Source organism: Trichosurus vulpecula, chromosome 3 (genome assembly GCF_011100635.1).
Source record: "Trichosurus vulpecula isolate mTriVul1 chromosome 3, mTriVul1.pri, whole genome shotgun sequence".
Lineage (NCBI taxonomy): Eukaryota > Metazoa > Chordata > Mammalia > Diprotodontia > Phalangeridae > Trichosurus > Trichosurus vulpecula.
In genome coordinates this window covers 207,999,929-208,023,609 of record NC_050575.1, presented here as the reverse complement: position 1 = coordinate 208,023,609, position 23,681 = coordinate 207,999,929, and the positions used below count along the sequence as shown (strand labels likewise).

The 23,681-nt window shown below is 41.0% G+C and overlaps 1 protein-coding gene across 1 annotated transcript in view; it reads left to right on the top strand.

Moving 5' to 3' along the window:
* ADCY3 (adenylate cyclase 3) overlaps window positions 1–23,681 on the top strand; it is a 122,873-nt gene that overhangs the window by 31,272 nt on the left and 67,920 nt on the right. The window contains exon 2 of the mRNA XM_036749498.1: window positions 3,562–3,711. Within this exon, the coding sequence (XP_036605393.1) occupies window positions 3,562–3,711 (150 nt within the window). The remainder of the gene's footprint in view (window positions 1–3,561; window positions 3,712–23,681) is intronic.

The following is a 23,681-nucleotide window of genomic DNA, read 5'->3' as shown; positions in this document are numbered from 1 at the left end:
AAACCTCAGAGCATTAAAAGGGGCTAGGGGAAGTATAATTGGAAGGGCAATAAGTCTACATTTGTGGGAAAGTTAATGGACATCCACATCTGGAGAAACTCCAGCTACTCTGTTGCTCTCTAACCCCACAGGACCAGAGGCACCCATCTTAGAATCACCCAGATCAGATTAGAGCCACCCATCTTAGGCTGTCTGGCCAGACTCAGAATCATCTGGCCCAGAAACTTCTGGCCTGGAGCCAAGTATGCACTCTATGCCCCATCAGTTCAATTAACATTTCTATACAGATGACTCCCAAACACTCCCAAATCTATAAAAACCAGCCTTAATCACTCTCCTTATCCTCTTTTTATCCCCAATAGCCAGCTAGACATCTGAACATCCTGTTGACACCTTGCATTCAACACGTCTAAAACAGAACTCTTCTCCCCTAGAAACACCTCTTTTTCAAGCTTCAGTATTTCTGTTGAAAATACCACCATCTTTTCCCCCATTATCAGTAATCAGAGTCACCCTTGAGCCTTCCTTATCCTTCACTCCCTCCATTCGTCTCTAATTAGATTCCAGGTCTTGTGGATTCTTCCTCTCCAGGCTATCCCCTTCTCTGTATTCACACTGCCTGCCATTCTGGTTGAGGCCATAATCACTTCTCACTTGAACTATTTCTTTTTTTAAATTTGTTTTGTTTTATTATTTGAGTTTGAGACCACTGGAGTCATGTTGCTTTTAAAACTAGATTTTCAACTTTTTGCGTTCTTCTGGTACCACTTAATAGCCTAGGGGGAAACACCATTGATTTTCTCCTTGCCAAAACTTTCTCTCCTAAGACCATATGCTCAGAGTTTCCCCTTCCTCCTTCACTACAGGGATATACCCATGAAACTACATTCACGAGCCAACATACATAACAACCTGGTGTCACAGGAAGCCTTTACTAAGGATTCTGATCCATCCCTTAAGCATCCAAAGATGCTGGAGCATATAGAATCCACTGTAGCATCATCTTGGTGCTTCTCAGAACCCTGACCTACAGAGCTGCTCTAGTATCAAGCATTGCAAATGGCAGCAGGTCCTCCAGCTCCAAGTCCAGTGTCTTGGCTACTATGCCACAGAAGGATAATGCTTAACGGCTTCTAAATGGTGATAACTTGCCCCATGGGATTCTCCCTTCAGGGTTGTTGGAAGTCAAGGGAATAGGTTGGCGCCATAGCTATGGATGAGTAGAGTTCTGAAATTCCTCATTTTATGGAGCATATCAAAGTTACAGAATAATCAGCCAGCACTTTTTAAGTGCCTATTATATGCCAGGCACCATACTGGGTACTGGGAATACAAATACAAAGGACATTCTGATGGGGGAGACAACAAGTGCACATACATATAGAGAAGTACATACTGAGTAGACATAAAAAGAATAAATATAAGGTAGTTTGGGAACAAGTACACTAGTACTTGTGGGGATCATAAAGCTTCATGTAAAAGGTGATGATTAAGTTATGTCTTGAAGGATTCTCTGAAGAAGAAGTGCATGGATAACAACCAGTGCAAAAGCCCTGAGGTGGGAGATCAACTTTCATGTATGAGGAACAGAGAAAAGGCCTGTATGGCTGGATCACAAAGTGTCAGAGGGGGAATAATGTCCAGTGAAGCTGGAAAGATAGGCTGGAGGCAGGTTGTGAAGGGCTTTAGAAGCTAAAGAGACATTTATATTTGCTCCTAGAGGCAATAGGGAGCCACTGTAGTTCATTGTAGTTCATTGCAAGGGCAGCCTTGCTTTTGAGGAAGATCGCTTTGGCAGCTGTGTGGCAAATCAACTGGAGTAGGGAGAGACTTGAGGCAGGGAGACCAAAACACTTCCCATCCATCATGTTGTTAGATCCTTATAATGACCCTGAAAGAAGTGTGGCTATTATATAATATCCCCATTTAACTGATGGGGAAGTAAGGCCCAGAGAGCTAGAAAAAGGCAGGTCTTCTGACTCTAAGTCCAGTGCCCCAACCACTACCATATGTTACTTCTTGGTAGTGATTCAAATGTCAACCAGTCAACAAACACTTATGAAGCACCTACTATGATGAAAGTTTTTACAAACTTTGAAAATCAGCTAGAGAAAAGTATGCACAAGATGGTGGTTATGTTGAATTTTAATAAGAAATAGATTGATATTTTAAAATTTTAAACAATTGACTTTTCAATATATTTTTTAAAATGTAGCATTTTTACTTCTGATGTTGTTAAAGCTTGAAAATGCAGTAGAACTTTTCAGACACATCGCATAGTAAATATTTGTTGTATAGTCATTTCAGTTGAGTCCAACTCTTTGTAACCCCATTTGGGATTTTCTTGGCAAAGACACTGGAGTTGTTTGTTTGTCATTGCCTTCTCCAGCTCATTTTACAGATGAGGAAACTGAGGCCAACAGGGTTAAGTGACTTGCCCAGAGTCTAATAAGCATCTGAGACTGGATTTGAACTCAGGTCTTCCTAACTCCAGGTCCAGCACTATAGCTACTCTATCTACTGCCTACCTAGCTAGTGTTTGCCAGAGTAAATTTATACACACACAAAGTAAATGCAAGGTCATTTATTGGGGGAGGGGAGGGGTGTATTGTCAGCATCTGGAAAAATCTAGAAAGGTCTTACGTAGAAGGTGGTGTGTGAGCTGAGATCTGATATAAACTAGGGGTTCTATGAGGCAGAGGTAAAGAGGAAGTCTGTTGCAACTAGGTGTCACAGGTGTTGGGCCTAGAGTCAGGAAGACCAGAGTTCAAATCCTGCTTCAGGCACTTAATAGATAAGTGACCCTGCCCAAGTCACTTTACCTCTGTTTGCCTCATCTTTCTCAACAGTAAAATCGGGGTAATAATAGCACCTGCTTTGCAAAGTTGCTATGAGCATCAAATGAAATGATATTTGTAAAGTGCTTAGCATACTTCCTGGAACATAGTAGGTACCATCTATATGCTAACTTATTATTATTACAAGCGTATGATACAACCCATGGAAAGGTTCAGAGAGAGAAGATGGCGTGGCATGTAGGGTGAATAGCCTGATGGTTTGGCTGGACCATAGAGTGTATATAAGGGAGCAGAGTATAGTCAGTGTACTAAGCCTGGAAAGTTAGCTTGGAGCCAGGTTATAAAGGGCTTTTAATGTCAAATAGACGGATTTCTATTTAATATTAGAAGTAATGAAAAGCTACTAGAGTCTCACGATCAGGAGAGTGACATAATCGGATGTCTTTTAGAAATATCTCTTCAACAGTTCTGTGGAGAATGGATTAGATGGGAAGGAGACTGGAGGCAAGGATACCCATAAAGGGACTATTGGAGTATTCTAGGGGAGGGAGAGGAGATGAAAGAAGGGGAAGATTCCATTGCACCCCATTAATGGATCAAGTTCAGGAATATTGTGAGGATTCAGGGTGCCAGAGCTATCTAGTGATACTGTTGCACTGACCCCATCTCTTCCTCACCTTCTTGCATTTCTCCTTCTTTCCTCACCTTTCTCCTTGGAATGTTACCTCACTCTTGACTCTTCTGTCTTCCCCCTGGAATACAGATCCTGGCTAATGTTATCATCTACCTGTGCGCCATCATCGTGGGCATTATGTCCTACTACATGGCTGACCGCAAGCATCGGAAGGCCTTCCTTGAAGCCCGTCAGTCCCTTGAAGTGAAGATCAACCTGGAGGAACAGAGCCAGCAGCAGGTAGGTCTAATGTACTGGGGATATCAATGTAAGGATTTTATAAAATTCTGTAGAATCTAGTAATAGGACAAAATAAGATAGTGGGTCAAGATGAATGGATGTTGGTGAACTTGTATGGGGTCTCAGGGACAAGAGCAGACCTGATTGACTATAGCTCATCTAATTTACAAATGTTCTTGGAATGCTCCAGCTGCATTGGATCTCATACCAAGTTTTCTGCTGCCTCATTTCCCCCTCAACCGCCTTTCACTATTCAGTTACTGCCATTTCTAATCTTCTATCATAGGACCCTCCCAGTGTTATGAAATAAACTTGTATGCAAAACCAGAGGTGTTAAATTGGCAGCTGCAAGCTGTCCATAAAACTCTAGAGTACAACCAGATTAAAATATAATTGGTAAATATTAACAAATAAAAATACAGTACAATAGAGTTGATGTTAATGTGTGGTTTTCTAAGTCAATATGCAGCCTGAAGATCCATTTCCATTTGAGTTTGACACCTCTGAGCTAAATCATTGTTGCACTTGGCAGTGACAAATCTTCATTTGTCCAGGAGATGAAATGTTTCCTGGCTGAGGTTATTTCTGGGCTCTTTTGACCTCCTTGTTGTGTTGATCATTGGAAAAGTTAAACTTCTCCAAGTAATGGTGAGTCATGGTCAATGTCTGCTTTTACTTATTCAGAATCCACAGTTGGTTAAAAACAGGTCTGATTGGAGCTTCTGGAAACACACACAGTGTTTTCTCTTAGTTTTCATACTTTCTTCTAATTTAATATTGATTTTTTTCCTAACCAGTTTGCACTTAGATGACTGATGCTGCAGTGACTTCCACATTGGCAGCTAGGCATTCCCTATCTGTTAAGAGAGAGTCAATCTTATTTCTTTGCCTTGTTGCTCAGTGCTCACCACAGTGAGGCCCTCCCTCTCTTCTTGAAGAAAATATTCATGACATACAGATTGGAGGAGTCTGCATCACCTACAAGCCTTATTTTCCAGCATGGTTTTCTCTATCCTCCCTTCACACTTCGAGAACTACGTTGCTTTCCCTTGGTCAGATGTCTTGCTTTTAAAATTGCGTACCTTCTCCCCTCTAATCTTTTTTAAAAAAATTTCTTATTAGTAAATCTCTCTCTCTCTCTCTCTCTCTCTCTCTCTCTCTCTCTGTCACACACACACACACACACACACACACACACACACACACACATTTGATATCACATTTTTTTCCCTTGATGCACCTCTCTTCATGACCTTCCTCAGTCAACCATATGATGGTGGTGAGAGGAGGAAGGAAGGAAAGGGCAAAGAAACCAAAGGAGTCTCAGAGGCATGGGACAGGGATGGGGGGTGGGAGATGGAGGAGAAATCCCTTAGGGTCATGGCTTTTTGGTCTGAATGCCTATTTTGGGTCCGACATGAGTCCCAGTATTTATTAAAGCAGTAACTGGCCAGAATTATATAATGCAGGCAAAGATTCAAAAGCAACCTTTCAATGACTAAAATGGGACACATGGCCAACACTATTACAAGCACCAGACTGACAAAGTTTTGGTCTAATGACCAAACTCAAATGAGGGAGGAGTGCCCAGTGGATGGCTGGGCACTGCCTCCCTGGAGGCTTGTCACCTGGGATCTGAAGTATACCTGGAATCTAGGCAAGGGGAAGCCCTTTGGGGGACCGTCTTAGGACCAAGTCTGGCAGGGTGTGGTGACTCAGTAGGGGAGTGTGCCTAATTAATAAGCCTGTGGCTTGGTTGTTTGTGGCTGGTCATTGGGCCAGTGAGCATAAGTGACTCCATTATATTACACCATCCCTTAGAACAAAGAAAAGAAAAGAGGAAAAATAGGAGTTTAGCAAAACCAACCAATAAACCAACTGTGGTTGATAATGTCTGCATCCATAGTCCACCTAGTTGAGGGAGCTAGGTGGTGTAGGGGAAAGAGTGTGGGACTTGGAATCAGGAAGATCTGAGCTTGAATTCTGCCACTTACTAGCTCTGTGACTCTGGACAAGTTGTCTGATGTCTTTGTGCCTCACCTGTAAAATGAAGATCATAGTAGCACCTGCCTTACAACACCTTTGTTGTACAAAATGAGAGAATATATAGAAAAAGTTTTGCAAATCTTAGACTGCTCTATGAATGTTAGCTATAGTCTTTCTACCTTCACAACATTTTTGCTCGAACATTGGATCACATCACTCTTCTTCTCTAAACCTTTTAATGGCTCCCTACTGCCTGAAGAGTCAATTCTTCAGTGGGGGACTAACATACTTTTCCAGAGTTATTTTGTCCTGCTCTCTACTATGTTCTATCTGCAGCTGTCCAGCTGGATTACTTCCTGTCCCACATACCCTCCTGGTGCTTTCCTACTTGCATGCCTTTGTTTATGCTGTTTCCTGTGCTTGTAATTCCCTCTCCCAACTCTGTCTTTTGAATTCTTGCCCATTGGTTAAAGGGCAGCTCAGGTGCCACCTCTATATGAAGCCGTTCCTGCTCACTCAGTTGATAATGACTTTTCCCAAGTCAGATATCACATGGCACATTATTATGCGTTTATCATGTATTGCTTTCTGTGATTTTTTTAAGGGAGGGGTGTAATGTGTCATATTCCCAGCTAACCTAAGGTCTAAGCTTCATGGGTTCAGGGACTGCCTCACTGAAACTTTGGACCTTGCCCTGTGCCCAGCAGTGTTCTACATTCAGTGGATGATGAAATGGCTCTTGAATTGGAATTGAATTTGTCTGTCTGCATCAGTTGTTAGACTTATGACGTTCTCTTAAGTGTCCCATTTCTTTCCCTTTGTGCCTGTCTGAATGTAAGAACTGGGAGAGGCTGAGTGCCTTCTGGCTGGGTTAACCTACAGTAACCACTTTAGACAGAAGGGACAGTGCTGATGATGTGATTAGATCCACTGTGGGGGTCGGAAGAGTCAGAGAGAGACAGACAGACAGAGACAGAGAGAGACAGAGGAGGAAGGAGGGGAGGAGGGAGGGGAAGGGAGGGGAGGAGGGAGGGGGAGACAGAGACAGAAAGAGACAGAGGGGGAGGGAGGGGGAGAGAGAAAGAGAGAGAGAAAGAAAGAGGGAGAGAAGAAGGAGGAGGAGGGAGAAGAGAGAAGGAGAGAGGGGGAGTGGAGATAGGGAGAGAGAGACAGGGAGGACAGAGAGAGAAAGAGGAGAGAGAGGAGGAAGGGAAAAAGAGAGGGGGAGAGGGGGGAAGAGCGAAGGGAGGAAGGAAGAGGGAGAGAAAAGGAAGGGAAGGAGGGAGAGAGAAGAGAGGGGAAGAAAGGGAGGGGGGAAGAAAGGGAGAGAGGAAGAGAGAGAGAAGGGAGGAATGGAGAGAGAGGAGAGACAGAACAAAAGAAGAAGGAAGGAGGGAAGGAAGGAAGGAAGGAAGGAAGGAAGGAAGGAAGGAAGGAAGGAAGGAAGGAAGGAAGGAAGGAAGGAAGGAAAGAAGGAAATAAAGTAAGAGAAGTTAGGAGATGGTATGTGCTAGGCAAGCCAAACCACCTCGCCTATCACTTCCCCTCAGACCCAGATAGAGATGGCCCAGGATTCTGAGTTTAAGGACTTCGAGAATTGTAGTGCCCTACCTCTCCTCACCCCCAGACCACCAGTCTTACTTCCATCCCTACTCCCATAGCCCTCATCTGGGAAATCAGCCCTTGTGGAGATGCAGCCTGGCTGCAGGTGCTGCAGTCACAGACACTGAGGACCTGAAAAAAAAATTCTTGCTGGCCAGATCTTTAGTGCCGTCAAATGGTTCAACACTCCAGAAATGGATCTGGATTTAGTTGTGGAAAAACATCAAAGAAGATGCAATCTATGTGCTTTGCCCCTCACTGTACTCTAAGGAGCATGGGGGCCTTTCCATCTGACTGGCAGCTGAAACCTCCTCTACATGTTCCATCCCCTTATTAGCATGTGAGTTCCTTAACAGCAAAGACTGTCTTACTTTTCTATTTTTATCACTGTTGCTTAGCACACAGTAAGTACTCATTTAATAACTTTTTATTCATTGATTCATTTATAATTGATAAAATTTTGTTTTCTGAAATCAGTTTTTTCTTTTAACACCAACCCAAGAAATAAAAAGCCCACTTAAAATCTTAAACTATAAATTAAATGCTTAAAATAATTCAGAAATAGGATCATAGAACAACAAATCTGCTTTCCATTAAAAAGCGTTACAATATTGAAACAGAAAAGGGGTTTTGGTATGATCCCATATTGTTTTGTTTCATAAGTGCTGCAAATGATGAAGAAATATCTCCAAAGTCTTCATCCCTAGAGGTCCCCCAGCCTAGAGGATTTGAATCTGATAATATAGAAAGGTATCTTTTCTGATCTTTGAAGAAGACTTCCCCCACCTGTCCCCACCCCGCCATCGCCCTCTCTGCCAAGGAGTTATCAATTTCCCTGAATAACTAAATCCCAATTAGCTGGAATCCTTCTTGGTGTGAGGGAAACACCCTCCATCGCAGTTTTACCCTGTACATTGTCTTGTCCTCAGTGGTTGTTGAGGGTCTTACCTTGCCTGAGTTATAGCCTCAATACATGAGAATGCTTGATGCCCTCATTCCTCTCTCTTTCCTTCTCCAGACAACTTCTTGTTCTGTAATTTCCCCCCCCAGGTTCTTTCCCTAATCTGTTTCAAATATCATTTTATATTTTAATTTTCCTCTAATTATGAAATGCATTTAGCTACAACACTTCTAGAACTTTTTTAGTAGGTATATCCAAGACAGAGAATAAAAATGAATAAGTTGGGTTCCAAGGAGAGCAGGCTGGATTACTTTTGAGAAATCAGAAAGCTTCTGTAGAGATCTACACTTTTCTCAGAAATAAAGGCCCATTTTTTTTCTCATGGCAAAGTTACATAGCTAGAAGTTTGGGAACACCAGATCCTGTAAGGAAATAAGAATATTATACAGAGAGCAACAGAGCATTCGAAAGGTACATAGTCAGGGTGTGGGGAGTGAGGGAGGGCAGGCTGTGACATACATCAGATAGCAAACTATGAAGAACTGGAGGAGAAATACATGAGTGAAAAAGAATGTGGTCTGGTCATATGACAAAATGGAGGGTTAATGGGCTGTGACATCAAGTTCACTGGTATTATTGCAATGGTAGGAGAAAAGTTTTTCTGAAGTCCACTTGCTCATCATTTCTTACAGCACAATAGTTTTCCATTACATTCATATACTACAGCTTATTCAGCCATTCCCCAGTGGATGGGCATCCCTTCGATTTCCGGTTCTCTGCCACCACATAAAGAGCTGCTATAAATATTTTTGTATGTGTGGCTTCCCCTCTGCTCTTCAGCACCCTTTATATACTGTCTTCCAATAGAATATAATCTCCTTGAGGGCAGGGACTAACTTGCTTGCTTGTATTTATATCCCTAACACTTAGTAGAATACTTAGCACATAGTAAGCGACTAATAAGTGCTTTATTAAAAAAAAATGCTTTAACCAATTAATTGATCATCAAGAATTTATTAAGTGCCTCCCATGGGTTAGAGATTAAGTTATGTACCCTTGGACCACAGGAGCTGTGGGAAATGATGGCAGGAGTTTTGTTTCCACTGAGTTGAAAGTATCTCCCCTCCCCCCCAGCTTTAGCAGAATGTAAGTCAGGTGACTGGCTCTAATCAGAGCTGTGATCTAGGGGGCTTCTGATCAGGTAAAAGGTTAGAGGCTTGTACACATGCTTAAGGAGCTGTTGAGGGAGGCATGATGTGGGCAGTTCAGGGGATTGCATCTGGCCAATGAAGAGCCAGGCGGGAGATTTGAATTAGGAGCCAATAAAAGGACTGGCATTTGTCTGAGTCCTTGTACCCTCCTGTACTTTGTTCTGGGGATGTACCCATTTGTTCAGACCAAATAAATGTAAGATGTGATTAAAACCTTCCTGGCTTTCCAACGAGTATTGTTTATTCCTAGACCAAGTGTGTTTCTAACAGGCACTGTCACCCATTAATTTTTCTGTTTTTTTTAATGATTTAAAAAATTTCCAGACCATGCTTACCCCTTGGGTTATAATTTCCATAAGCTAACTATCCATTGAGTGTGGTAGAACTTGATCTGCTTTGTACTGAATCTGTCCCTTTCAAAGTCAAAGTAGCCTCAGTTTTAATACCCTAGAACCTGATGATCAAATCTACACCTGTCACCAGTTTTCTGTTCTCATTCCTTCCCTATGTGATTTTATGGATTTGGATTACATCCCCAGAATCAAGAATCCCAAGAGTTAGAATTGACCTCACAGGGCATGTAATTCAGCCCCTACCTCAGGATAAACATTGACATCATGCCCAATAAATGTTTGTTCATCTAGCATTTGTTTCAAGACCTCCAGTGAGTGGGAACTGACCACTTCCTGTGGCAGCCTGTTCCGCTTTTTTTAGTTCTTCTTATTAGGAAGTTTTCCCTAACATTGTTTGAATCTTTTACTCTACAGTTCCTATCCAATACCCAGTTAACCCACTTGGACCAAGCCCAAGTCCATAAACATTTCTTAAGCACCTCGAAGTTCCAGGTGCTGTTCTAAGTGTTGGAGATGCAGATACAAAAGAAGACAGTCCCTGTCCTCAGGGAGCTCACAGTCTAAGGGGGTTGGTGGAGACAAAACACAAAAAGAAGCCAAAAAGTGTGGGTGGGAAGAGGAGAAGGTACCTGACATGAGGAAGAAATCAGGCAGAGAAGGCCCACGTAGGGGGCCCATTGCAGCCAGGTGAGAAATGAGGAGATGTCTGAGTTGAACTCTTCATGCTCTGCTCTCTCCCTTCCACCTTCCCCCTCCCCCCCACCAATCAGAGAGGCAGAGGGCAGTGAGGAGGTGGAATCTCAAGGCCAATGAAATCTTATAGGATGATGAGGTTATTCCAATAATGAGCTTCCTGAGGCATGGTAGAGGAGTCAATCAGAGAAATCCCAAAGTAGTGCAGCCAGGTGAGAAATGAGGAAAAAGCCGGGCAAGTCTAATCTTTCTTCTCCATGAGTGCTCTTCAAATACTTGAAGAGAACCCTCTTTTCCCTCTGAGCCTTCTCCTCCCCACACTAAACATTCCCAGCTCCTTCACTAATCTTTGCATAGCATGCATCTTTTTCAGCATTTTCTTTGTCACCTTCCTTTAGATGCTCTCCAGTTTATCAGCATTCTTCCTAAAACAAGGCACCAAAACCAACACAGTCCTGCAGATGTGTTCTGACCAGGAACAGAGAACAACAGGCCTGTCACCTCCTTTTTGTGAACATTGTGATTCTAATCCAGTCCAATGTTGAATTCACTTTTTTGGCTGCTATATGACACTCTTGAGACACATAGAGGGAAAAATCCCAGATTATTTATTCCTTTCATGCAATGCCTTTCTATCTTTTCCTCATGCAATTGATTGTTTGAGCCCAAATGTGGTAATTTACATTTTCTCTATTTCACCATATTTGATTTTTCCTACCATTCTAACCTTTATCCAGAGTGTGAAGTGCCTATTTTTAAAATAATTTTTCATATGACGACTCTACTTTCCCTCCAACAGTTTGCTTGCCCTTCTCAAGACCTACTGCAGCATTATATATCTTTGCTGATGTGTGGCCATGACTACAGAGGACACATAAAATTTTGAACAAGTAGAAAATGTTTTTCATATCATCAAAGGATCGTAGATTTAGAGCCGAAAGGAGCCTTATAGGTCATCTTATCCAACCCTTTCATCTTATAGATGAGGAAATTGAGACCCAGAGAGCTTTATCTGAGGTCACACAGGAAGTATCAGAGCCATAAATCCTATTTCACCATGCATTTTGCTCTCAGTACCCTTCCTGATGATTTAGTCCCCTGGTTTCTTCAGCATATTTGGGGAGTGTATTCAGTGAATAGTCTGTAGGGATACCCTGCTTCATTTTCTGGGTCACAGCTGACACTTTTGACTCCAGAATCCTGGGAGTATAGATCACTTTCCTTCAAATGTATCACCTCCCACTAGCCTACCCTGGAATGCAACTTATTGTTTAATCGGTTTAACAACAAATATTTATTTAGAAATCAGTCTTATGCTAGGAGAGACAGGGCAGTATAGTGTTAGACTTGCAGTCAGAAAGACCTAGATTCAAAACCTGCATTAGACTCTTACTAGTTTTGTGACTCTGAGACAGTCACTAAATTTTTCCAGGCCTCAGTTGCTTCCTCTTTAAATTGGGGGCGGGGGGGGGATGAGAGTACCATAGGGCTGTTATGAGGCCCAAACCAGATATTTGTAAAGGATTTTACAAACCTTAAAAGGCTTGATGAATGTCAGTTGTTAAGTAACTTGGGGGTATACAGAAGAAGTTTTAAATGGTTCTGCCTCCCACTCATACAACCTCATGAGACTATCTTTCATGTCATCTGCAGTCTTAGAGATTTCACAGCATATTCCTTCTAGATTACTTGCAAAAACATGAAATAAAACTGGTCCCTGTGGAATCTTACTGTTTACATTTCTCCATCTAAATAAATGTCTGACTGCCTCTAACCTTTATTTTTGTAGCTTTAAGCCAGTTTATTGTAGGACAAAACATTCCTCCCAAGCCATAATCATGGGATTTGAGAGTTTGAAAGGGTCTCAGGGGCCATCTAGTCTGACCTTTATGTCAAGGAAATACTTAGTATACTAACATATCCAACAAGTGGTCACCTAGACTCTGTCTGCTTGAAGACCTACAATAAGGGGGAGTTCCCTTACCTGTTAAGGCAGTCATTCCTCTTTTGGACAGCTCCATTTGTTAGGAAGTTTCCTTACATCAGCCTAAACTGGCCATTTTGTGAAGTTACCACTGCTCCTGGTTCTGCCCTCTGGGGCCAAGTACAAATCTAATCCATTTTCAACATAACAGACCTTCAAATACTTGAAGACAACTCTCCTGGTCTCCCATGAGTCTTCTTTTCTCCAAGCTAAAAAGATTAGATTATATGTTGTTTGCACAGTGCATAGGTAGTGGGTTCTCACTAGAAGTCCTCAAACACAGGTTGGATGGCTGTTTTGGGGGGCTTTGGTAGAGGAATTGCTTGATCTGGTAAAGTTTGGGCTACATGGCCTCTGAGGTCCTTTGTATTGGTTTATTTGGCCTCTGTAGCACATCTGGGTGACATGTTTAGGAAATAGTCCAAGTTGACAACCAGGTCTCTTTTCTAGCTCATAATTGACAGCTTGGACCCCACTGTCCTAGACACTCTCTGATAATCTAAGTGATTTCTTTTTTTTCTTTACTTAATAATATTTTGTTTTTCCCCAATTATGTGTAAAGAAAGTTTTCAACATTCATTTTTGTAAGATTTTGAGTTCCAACATTTTCTCCCTCCTTAAATGACTTCTTAATGCTAATATCCCTTTGGTGAAGCCACTTACCTGAAAATCATGAAACACTCTGGTTATTTTCATGGCATAGTAATAGAAAAGGTAAGCCTTAAAATCAGGATTATCTGGGTTCAAATCTTGCCCAGGTCCTCTCATTCAAATCCCATGCCTCTTTTCCCTGCTCTCTGCTATGAGAAATGAAAGAATCAAGTCTCAGAATTATCTCAAAGGGCTAGATGACTGGACCAAAATCATAAAAATGAAGTTTAAAAGGATATATTCAAAGTCCTGCATTTAGTTTTTTTAATTGTATGAATGTATGATGGAAGGAAGTAAACAAGCATTTATTAAGCACTTATGTGTCAGGAGCTATGCTAAGCACTTCCAAACATTTCACTTAAAAAAAAATCATCAAAAACATTTATAACAAATGGGAATGATTGACTAGTTATAGAATGGATCAAGAAAGAAACAAAACCCCATAATTATGGCATTTATAGAAAACATACTTAATACAAACATATGTTACTAAATTAGACATTGCTAGTATTTTTTCCATTATGAATTCTTTGATGTTGAATAACATTTTTTTTTGGAAAGCGTTGTAGCATTTACAATAATTTTTATGAATTCTCTGCAGTGAGATTCCTCAGCAGTTTAATTAGGTTTGACTTAGCACAAAAAGCTTTTCCTTTTCTCGATCCTCATTCTCCTTGACCTATCTGCAGCCTTTGATCAGTGGATCACTCTTTCCTTCTTGATACTTTCTTCTCTCTAGGCTTTTGGGACACCGCTCTCCAGGTTTTCCTCCTACCTCTCTGACCACTCCTTCTATGTCTCCTTTCCTGGATTTTCTTTCAGACCATGTCCTGTAACCATAGGTGTGCCTTAGGGTTCTGTCCTGGGCTCTTCTCCCTCTGTACTACTTCACTTAGTGATCTCATTGGCTCCCATAGATTTAATTATCATTTCTATGCTGATGATTCTCAAATCTGCTTTCTCTGATGCCTCTCAAACATTTTATTTGATCCTTATAGCAACTCTAAGAGGGTATTATTGTCATTATTATTATCCTCATTTCACAATTGAGGAAACTGAGGCATTCAGAGGTTTAATTAGTTGCCCAAGGTCACACAACTAGTAAGTGTCTGAGGAGGAATTGGAACTCAGATCTTCTCAACTCTAGGCTCAGTGTTCCTAAATCAGAGAAGTTGCCTTTAGATACTAGCGAGTTTTCCTCTTCATAGCTTTTGGATTCCTTTGTATGGACCTCCTTTTATCCTTTCATGCTTTATCTTAAGATCATAGAATTGTAGATTCAGAGTTAGAAGGGACCTAGGAAATAATTTATTCCACTTTCCTTATCTTACAAATAAAGAAACTGAGGTCCAGGGAGGTTAATGACTGAAATTTAAGGTCACACAGTCAGCCAACAAGCATTTATTAAGTGCCTACTGTGTGCCAGGAAGTATGCTAAGTTCTGGGGATATAAAGAAAGGCAAAGAAACAGTCCCTCCTCTTGGGAATCTCACAGGCTAATGGGAGAGATGACATGCAAACAGTTATGTACAAATTGGATATTATGTATATATATATACACACATATATATGTATGTATATGTATATATAAAGTTATTCAGTTGTGTGTATCTCTCTCTGTGTCTATATATATATATATATTATATATATCTATATATATGTTATAGAGAGAGAGAGAGAAGTAGGGAGAGAGAGAGTTGTTCAGTTGTTTCAGTCATGTCTGACTCTTCATGACCACGTTTTGGGGTTTTCTTGTCAGATACTGGAATCGTTTTCCATTTCCTTCTCCAGCTTATTTTACAGAGAAAACTGAGGCAAATGGGGTTAAGTGACTTGCCCAGGGTCACACAGTTCTTAAGTAATTGAGGCTTGATTCGAACTCAGGTTTTCCTGACTCTAGGCCTGTCACTCTCTCCTGTACCACCTAGCTGTCCTATAGAGAGAGTAAATAAGAGATAATCTCAGAGGGAAGGCATTAGGTTTAAGGGTGATTGGGAAGAACTTCTGGCAGAAAGTAAGACTTTAGCTAAGACTTGAGAGAAGTGAGATGATGATGAGTAGGGTTTCAGGAATAGCCAGTGAAAACTGTTGGAGTCAGGAGGGGGAGGCTCATGTTCGAGGAATCCCAAGGAGGCCCATGTCACTGGATCATGGGGGCAAGAGTTGTGTGTAAGATGTAAGAAGACTGGAAAGGTAGGAAGGGGTCATGTTATGAAGGGCTTTGAAAACCTGAGGATTTTGTATTTGCTCCTGGAGAAAATAGGGAGCCACTAGAGTTTCTTGAATAGAGGGATGACATGATCAGACCTTCAAAGAAAGTCCTTTTGACAGGTGCGTGGGGGATGGACTAGAGTGGGGAGTAACTTGAGTGAGGCAGACCCACCAGCAGGCTATTGCAATAATCCAGGTATATGGTGATGAGAACCTGGACCAGAGTGGGGGCAGTGTCAGAGGTGGGAAGGGGGTGTATATGAAAGAGGTTACAAAGGTACACACCACAGGTAGTAAGTAAATGGCAGAGCCAACATTTGAACTCGAGACCCATGACCCCAAGCTTACTCCAAGCATAGTATTCTATCCACAGCTCCATGTTCTTCACTGGAAGGTTTTTAAGTAAGGGATGGATGATGTCCTGTCAAGTTTACTAGAGAGGGGATTCTTTGGTGATACAATAGACTAGCTGGCCAACCCTGAAATTTGATTCTGATCCCTAAGGCACTCCATTAGAGACCCCTCTCCAAGGTGATAGCCAGCCATTAATGGCTACTTTTCTGATCTGGTCATTCAACCAATTCCAAATCAATCCAACTGAACTGTCTCTTACAAGAATAACTCACATTTATATAGTGCTTTCCTCCCAAGGACCTTAGGTGGGGGTGGGGGTACGGGTGGAGAGAGAAGTATTATTCCCATTTTACAGATGGGGATAAAATTAATCTGAAAGATGAAATGATTTGTCTGTGATCACACATGTAAATTTCTGAGGCAGGATATGAACCCAGGTTGAATGAATGGAGTGGGCAGGTACCTGAAGGGAGGGAGTTGGAGTAAATGGTTTTTTGAAGTCTCTTCTAAACTTAGTATTCCATGATCAGCTGTTTTAGTCATGTGGACACATACACACAATCAGCAAGACTCAAGACCCTGTCCTTTGTTGGCAATAATGACAAAGGAAAGTTGTCTCTGGTAGGAAGAGGAAATGACAGGGACGTATACCCTTGGATTGCCAGTTTGGAGCTATTATGTGGTCAGATGTCTGAGAAAACTGCCTCAAATCTGTGGGACTGCCTGAGGGTGGGCCTGGTCAAAGATGAGATTTTGTGTGTCCCTGGACAAGTCACTTCCCTTTGGGCCTCAATTTCCTCATTTATAAAAATAAGAGGTTGGACTAAATGGCCTAAGGTCTTTTTCAGCTCAAAGATTTCATGTTCTGATAGTAATAATAATAATAATAAATGAGAATAATAATACATTTATTCAACTACAAAAGAGGTTATTTTATTTACCTGGATAATAATCTGTAGGAGGGGCACCTAGGTGGTACAGTAGGTAGAGTGTTGGGCCTGGAGTCTGGAGGACTGGAGTTCAGATCCATCCTTAGACAATTACTAGCTGTGTAGGCAAGTCACTTACCCCTGTTTGATTCAGTTTCCTCATCTGTAAAATGAGCTGAAGAAGGAAATGGCAAACCATTCCAGTGTCTTTGCCAAGAAAACTTCAAATGTAGTCATGAAGAATCAAACATGACTAAAAATGATTGAACACCAATAATATGTAGAACATTAAATATATTTAAAAAAATTCTAGGGTAACAACTTCTCTCGGGACCATTTCTATCTGAACTCCAACAAAAGAATAAAAACTTTTATATGAGAACAACTGATGTTTACATATAGCTTTAAATTTTGCAAAATGTTTACGTACATTATCTCATTTGATCTTATGATTAATAAATCCATCAGTAAGCGTTTTTTAAGCTTTTACTGTGTGCCAGACACTGAGTTAGAAACTAGGAATGCCAAGACGAAAGTGATAAATAGTCCTTCCCCTCAAAGAACTTTGTTGTTCTGCAGTCATTCATTCACGTCTAACTCTTCATGACCTCATGGACCATACAGTCCATGGGATTTTCTTGGCAAAGATACTGGAGTGGCTTGTCATTTTCTTCTCCAGTAGATGAAGGAAAACAGGTTAAGCGACTTGCCCAGGGTCACACAGCTAGTGTCTGGGGCTGGATTTGAACTCAGAACTTCCTGACTCCAGTCCCAGTGCTCTATCTACTGAGCCATCTAGCTGCCTCAAATAGCTTACACTGTACTTTTATGCTCCACTAAGGTATGGACCATGGTGATAGGCCCCTTACCTAGGCCATCTTGTCTTTACCAAAACGTTCTTTATGTGTAGCATCAAACTCTTTTTCCTATAACAGTTGACTGAACTCCAATCTCTTACCCACTGTTTTAACTACTGATGGAAGACTAGAGCCACAGATAGAGAGGAGAGCCCTGGGGCTTTGGGACCTTGGCTTGTTACATCTAGTGCTCTGATGATGCCCTGAGGAGTTAATTACAGTGACACAATCCAGCAGGGATTAGATAAATGAGTTAAATGAGATGGTAAGCTAAGTTTCTACTGCATTGGTATAAAGCAGTGAGAAGAGAGACAGAGAGACAAAGAACCAGAAAGAGACAGAGAAATAGAGACAGAGGTAGACAGATTGGGCACATGTAAACAACGAAGCAAGACAGGATACTTTTGAGTGGGGATATAAATGATGCTGTTCAGCAGTTGTCATATTCTCTTTTTCAATATGATGTTTAACTTGTCTAGATTATTCCCATGTGAAAAGGCTTTTGGAGCCTGGCCAATGGCACCAGTACCCACAAAAGACCCCAGCTCAGCTCTACCATTGCTCCAATGATTGAACAAAGGCTTCTCTGTGAGGGGAAAAAATATAGGGGCCAAGTTAGACATAAGAGGATTCCTCCCAAACTGGTGTTCCTGTTGAGGGCATCGTTGTCCTTCCAGTGACCCAGTCTGCAACTTTAGAACTATCCCTGACTCCTCATTTTCACACCCACACCCACCTACACCCACCCCCGCCACCATGTTCAGTCATTTGCCAAGTCTTGTTGATTCTGCCTCCATAACTTCTCTCACATTTATCCTCTCTTCTCCCCTTATGTGACACTACCTTAGTTTGGGCCCCCATCACCTCTTGCCTGGACTATTACAGCTTCGTCTTTCTCCCCTCCAGTCCCCGCTCTATGTAGCTGCCAAAATGATTTTCCTGAAGCACAAATCTGACCATGTCATTCCCCTGCTCGGTAAATCCAGTCACTCCCTATTGTCTATAGGATAAAATGGAGACTCTTCTGTTTGGCTTTTAAACCTTTCATAATCTGGCTCCAGCCTACCTATCTTTCTAAAAGGAATTTCCTTTTTATTACTATTAACTTAACAAACATCAACAAATATCACCATTTCCCTGAACCAAGAACAGAAAACATATGAAACCTTTCTAACCTACTTTTCCAGGCCAATTGCCTATTTTGTCCCTTCACGTTCTCTGTGGTCCATCAAAACTGACCTACTTGATACTCCTCATACAGTGGATTTCATCTCCCACCTCTGTACCATTGCAGAGGCTGTATCCCTTCCTCCATGCCTGGAATGCCCTCCCCACACAATTTTGCCTCTTAGAATCCCTAGCTTCCTTCAAAGCTCAGCTTAAGTGTCACCAGAGTTGACACTTCATTTTTTGTATTTGAGTACTTGAAGTACTTGAGGCCTTTCCTGATTTTTCTACCTGCTGGTGCCCCATGATAATTTTGTTTATAATATGTATTTACTTATATATGTATATATAGTTTCCTCTGATAGAACAAAACTCCCTAAGGGCAAAAGCTGTTTGAGTTTTATCTTAGTGTCTTCAGTGCCTGGCACAAGCTTGGTGCTTGATAAATATCTGTTGATTAATTGATGTTTGATTCACCAAAGAGAGACAGGGTGGCATGGTGCCCAGGGCACTGGACTGTCAGTCAGGTGTGTCTACCTAATCCTAGTTCTAGTATTTATTGGCTGTATTACCTTGCACAAATCACATCACTTCTCTGGTTCTTTCTTACCCTGATCAATAAAATGGGAACAGCAAGAGCTATGCCAAATTCCATGAATGTATATGAAGTGCTTTGTAACTATAAAATGCTTGGTACAGGAGTGGTTGTGTTTGTGGTTGTTGTTGTTGTGATAAATGAAGAATTTCAGAACTTCAGTCCCTCTGTGGCTATAGCACCAATCTGTTCCCTAGACCTCATGGCACCTCTAAAGACAGAGTCCCATGGGGCAAATCATCACTACACCTCGGAAAGAACAGATCAAAGAATTAGACATGTGACTAAGGAAAAAAAATAGAAAAGCAACAAATCAGAAAACTCCAACTAAATACCAAATAAGAAATACTAAAAAAAAATCAAAGGAGAGATTTACAAAATTGAAAACAAAAAAAAGCCACCACTGAGTCAATAAATAAAACTAGGAGCTATTTAAAAAATAAAATAAAAATGAAATAAACAGTTGGTCTGACTTTAAAAAGAAAGAGGAAAACCAAATTGATAGTATCAAAACAGGAAAAAGAAGAATCATCAACAATTGAAGATGACGAAAAGGGAACTATCTGAAATGATGTTGCCCAATTACGTGCTAACAGTATTGATCAACCAGTTGGATGAAATGGATAAATATTTATAAAAATTTTAAATATCCATATAAATAGATTAATAAGTGGAAAACCTGACCCAATATGAGAAAAAGAAATTGAAGAGATCATTAATGAACTCCCAAAGGGGGGGAAAAACCCCAGGACCAAATGGATTTACATGTGAATTTTATCAAACATGCAAAGGCCAATTAATTACAACATTACATAAACTGTTTGCAAGAATAGAAAAAAATACTAAACTCCTATAAAGAATTTGTTAAACATTTTTGTTTATCTAACAAACTACTAGACAGCATAGCAGGCGATCCAAAAAGACTTGTCTCTTACCTTTATGGAATTTATAATATTGTTCACTTTGCTAATAACTCTTAGCTAGGTAGTTATACCTTGACTGGCCAGCCAGATGCTGAGTGATAGCTTAGTGAATTAGGCAACAAGGATTAAGCAGTTACAATGTGTCAGGTACTATACTAATCATTGTGGATAAAAATACAGAGAAAAAAAGAAAGATATTATCCCTGTCCTCAAGGAGCTTAAATTCTAATAGGAGAAGACAGCACATTAAAGAGAGCAAGAAAGGGGAAAGGGCAGGAGTATGATGGCAAAGGATAGTCAGAAGCACAGCCTAAGCAGACTGAGGCATAGCTGGTCTGGACCTGCCCCCAGAATGGAGGCCCTGGAAGGAACCCACCAGTGGGCACAGTAGAGGGATGTTCCACAATAAGAAGACAGCCGAGTCATGGTATCAAAGCCTAGAAATGCCAGAGGTTGTTAGACCTCTTGCTAGATCTCTTTTTTCCTCAATTATAAGATTATGGCTTTGGAACAAGAAAGGTCAACTAGTCTAACAACCTCACTTTACAGATGTGAAGTATAATGTCCAGAATGTTGTGACTTACCCTCAATCCCAAAGCTTACCACTGGGGAGCCAGAATTTGAATTCCAGTCTTTTAACTCCAACTCCAATGCCTTTCCACTGTACCATGTTGATGTCCTGGCTCTTGTATTGCCCTTCTCACAGGTTTGTAGTGAGAATCAAATGAGATAATCTGTGTAAGGTACTCTGCAAAACACAGAACAGCATATTAAGGTAAGCAAAGCTTCCATTGCTAGGTGCCTTCATGACCTGTTATCCAGTATGTGTCAATCTCATACATCGACCTTTCCCCAAGGAACTGTTGATCATTCACAGAGCAAGGTGATACTTTTGACTTTTATCACCAAAGGACATTTATTGCACTTTTCCCCAGTGTCTTTAGGACAAGCATTCTTAATCTTTTTTTGTATCATGGATTGCCATTTTTATGGTCTTGTGAAGCCTATCTACCACCTCTCAGAATAATGTTTTTTAACATGCAGAAAGTACATAGGATTACAAAGAAAACCCATTATATTGGAATATAGTTATCAAAATATTTTTTAAAACAAGTTCACAGACATCAGGTTAAGAACACCTGCTCTAAGATATCTTTACTGACCCATTTCTATTCTGTTGTTTGTTCCCCAAGAAAATGCATCTGGAAAATGGCTGACTAGCAATGTGATGATGACAATGATGATGATGCTTCACAGTTATAGTGTGGTATAGTGTGCAAAATGCTTTATTTACATCAATTGTGAGATGGGTGCTATTTTTACTTTCATTTTACAGATGAAGAAATTGAGGCTGAGAGAGGCTGAGGGACTTGCCTATGGTCACACAGCTAGTAAGTGTCTGAATAACAGTCCAGGTGAGAGATAATGAAAGCTTGAACCAGGAAGGTAGTAGAGAGAAGGGGATGGGGATGAGATCGCATGGAGGTAGACTTGACAAAACCTGAAAACTTACTGGATAGAGAAGGTGACAGAAGGATGGAAAGAAGAATCAGTGGTTACTCTGAGGTTGAACCCTGGTGAATAAGGTGATGGAAACAAAATTAGGAAATTTTTGAAGAGAATTAGGTTGGGGGTGGGGAAGATATAAATATTCAGTTTGATATGCTAACAGGTCATCCAGATGGAGCTGTCCAGCAGGCAGATATTGATTCAGACTAGTGCTCAGGAGATAAATTAGGATGGGTGTGTAAATATAGAGATCTCTGTAGAGATGATAATCAAATCCATAAGAGCTGTTGAGATCTCCAAGAGAGAGGCTATAGAGCAGGAATTCTTAACCTAAAGTCTATGAACATTTAAAAAAATTTTAATAACTACAATTCAGTATAGTTGGTTTCTTTTGAACTTCTTTGTGTTTTATTTTGTACATTTAAAACATTATTCTGAAGAAAGGCCCATAGGTTTCACCAGAATGAGGTGGGGATTGAATGCTACAAAGGGGTCAGTGGTAGCTGAGAAAAGGCCATTAGATTTAAAGATTTTTCCTGTCAAAGGGGGAAGAGATATTGGATGATTGATAGCTAGAAGGGATAGCAGGTAAATACCTGATCTAGAGGGCTGGCAGGGAGAATGGAGAAGGGACAGAGGTGAGAGATGTTGTGGAGATCACAAGACTTGGCAAATGATTGGATGTGAGAATGAGGAAAAGTGAGAAAGTAAAGATGACTGAGGTTGTGAACCTGGATGACTAGAATGATGGTGGTGCCCTTGACCACCAATGACCACTCCCTAGGAAGAGTTGGAAGGGCAAATGCTCTATGTGAAGGGAAACAGCAGTGACAAGGAAGAATGAAATGCTAAAAGGAAGGGTGCCATGGTTATGGAACCCTTGAGGTAGGGATGGTTATGCCACCTGGCTTAGAAAGAAAGATCCCCCCATGTAGGCACTCAGGGTTAAGACCCTGGTCATTTTGCCCTAGTTATGACTCTGCCCTGAGCAAGTCATTTAGATCCCCCAAACCTCAGTTTTTTGTTTATAAAATGGAGATAATAGTACTTACCTTCCCTGGGTTGACATGAGGAACAAATGAAAGAATATTTGTAAAACTATATAAATATACTCTGTTATTATCATCTCTCCATAGTCTCAGCTTCAGGATGTTTCTTTGTTCCCTTGGGGCTGGAGTATGACTCATTGGGTGACCTTGATTCCAGGTTCCTGCTTCCCCAGCTTCTTGTCTGGGGTGAGTCACAGACCTTTCTTCCTGCCCCAAATCTGAGGAAATAATCTTCTATTCAGACCCGCTCTGGGTGGTCTCTACCTGGTTTTTTGAACGTTGATTGAGGACAGGGATTCTTAAGTTGTCCATGAACTTTAAATATATGTGTTTGTGTACGTACATATTTTAATAACTATTTCAGTGTAGTTGGTTTCCTTGTCATGCTAAATATCTAATTTTATGTGATGAAAAACATTCTGAGAAGAGATCCATAGGCTTCACCAGACTGTCGAAAGGGGATGTGAGACAAAAAAATTAAGAATCCCTGCATTAGGATCGGCAGAGGTGGGCTTTCAGTATAACTGACCCCTCACCAGGTCCCTCACTCAGCATTTCCCAAGCTGTGCTCCATTGAACCCCAATGTTCTGTGCAGCGTGAAGAGGCTTCTATGAAAAACAGTTAGTAATATTTTCTAAAATATTCAATATGAAATTATGTAGGGATGCCAAATGGAAATAGACTTAATTTTCCCTATTTTGCTCCCAGAATTCCTAGATCCATTCTTATTCTGAGATAGGCAGGAAGCATAGTTAATTAGAAAGAGGGCAAGATTGTGAGCCATAGGACAAGTCCTTGGTTCCAATCCTGCTTCTGCTGTTTATTATCTGTATGACCATGGGCATGGTACTTAACCTCTCCAGGTGTTAGATTCTCGTCTGTAAAAGGATGGGGTTGGACTTGATGGTTCCTGAAGTTCCTTCCAGTTCTAAGTCCATGATCCTCTAGCCAATATTGATGGGTTCCTCAATATACTTTAAACCCCAAAGTGTTC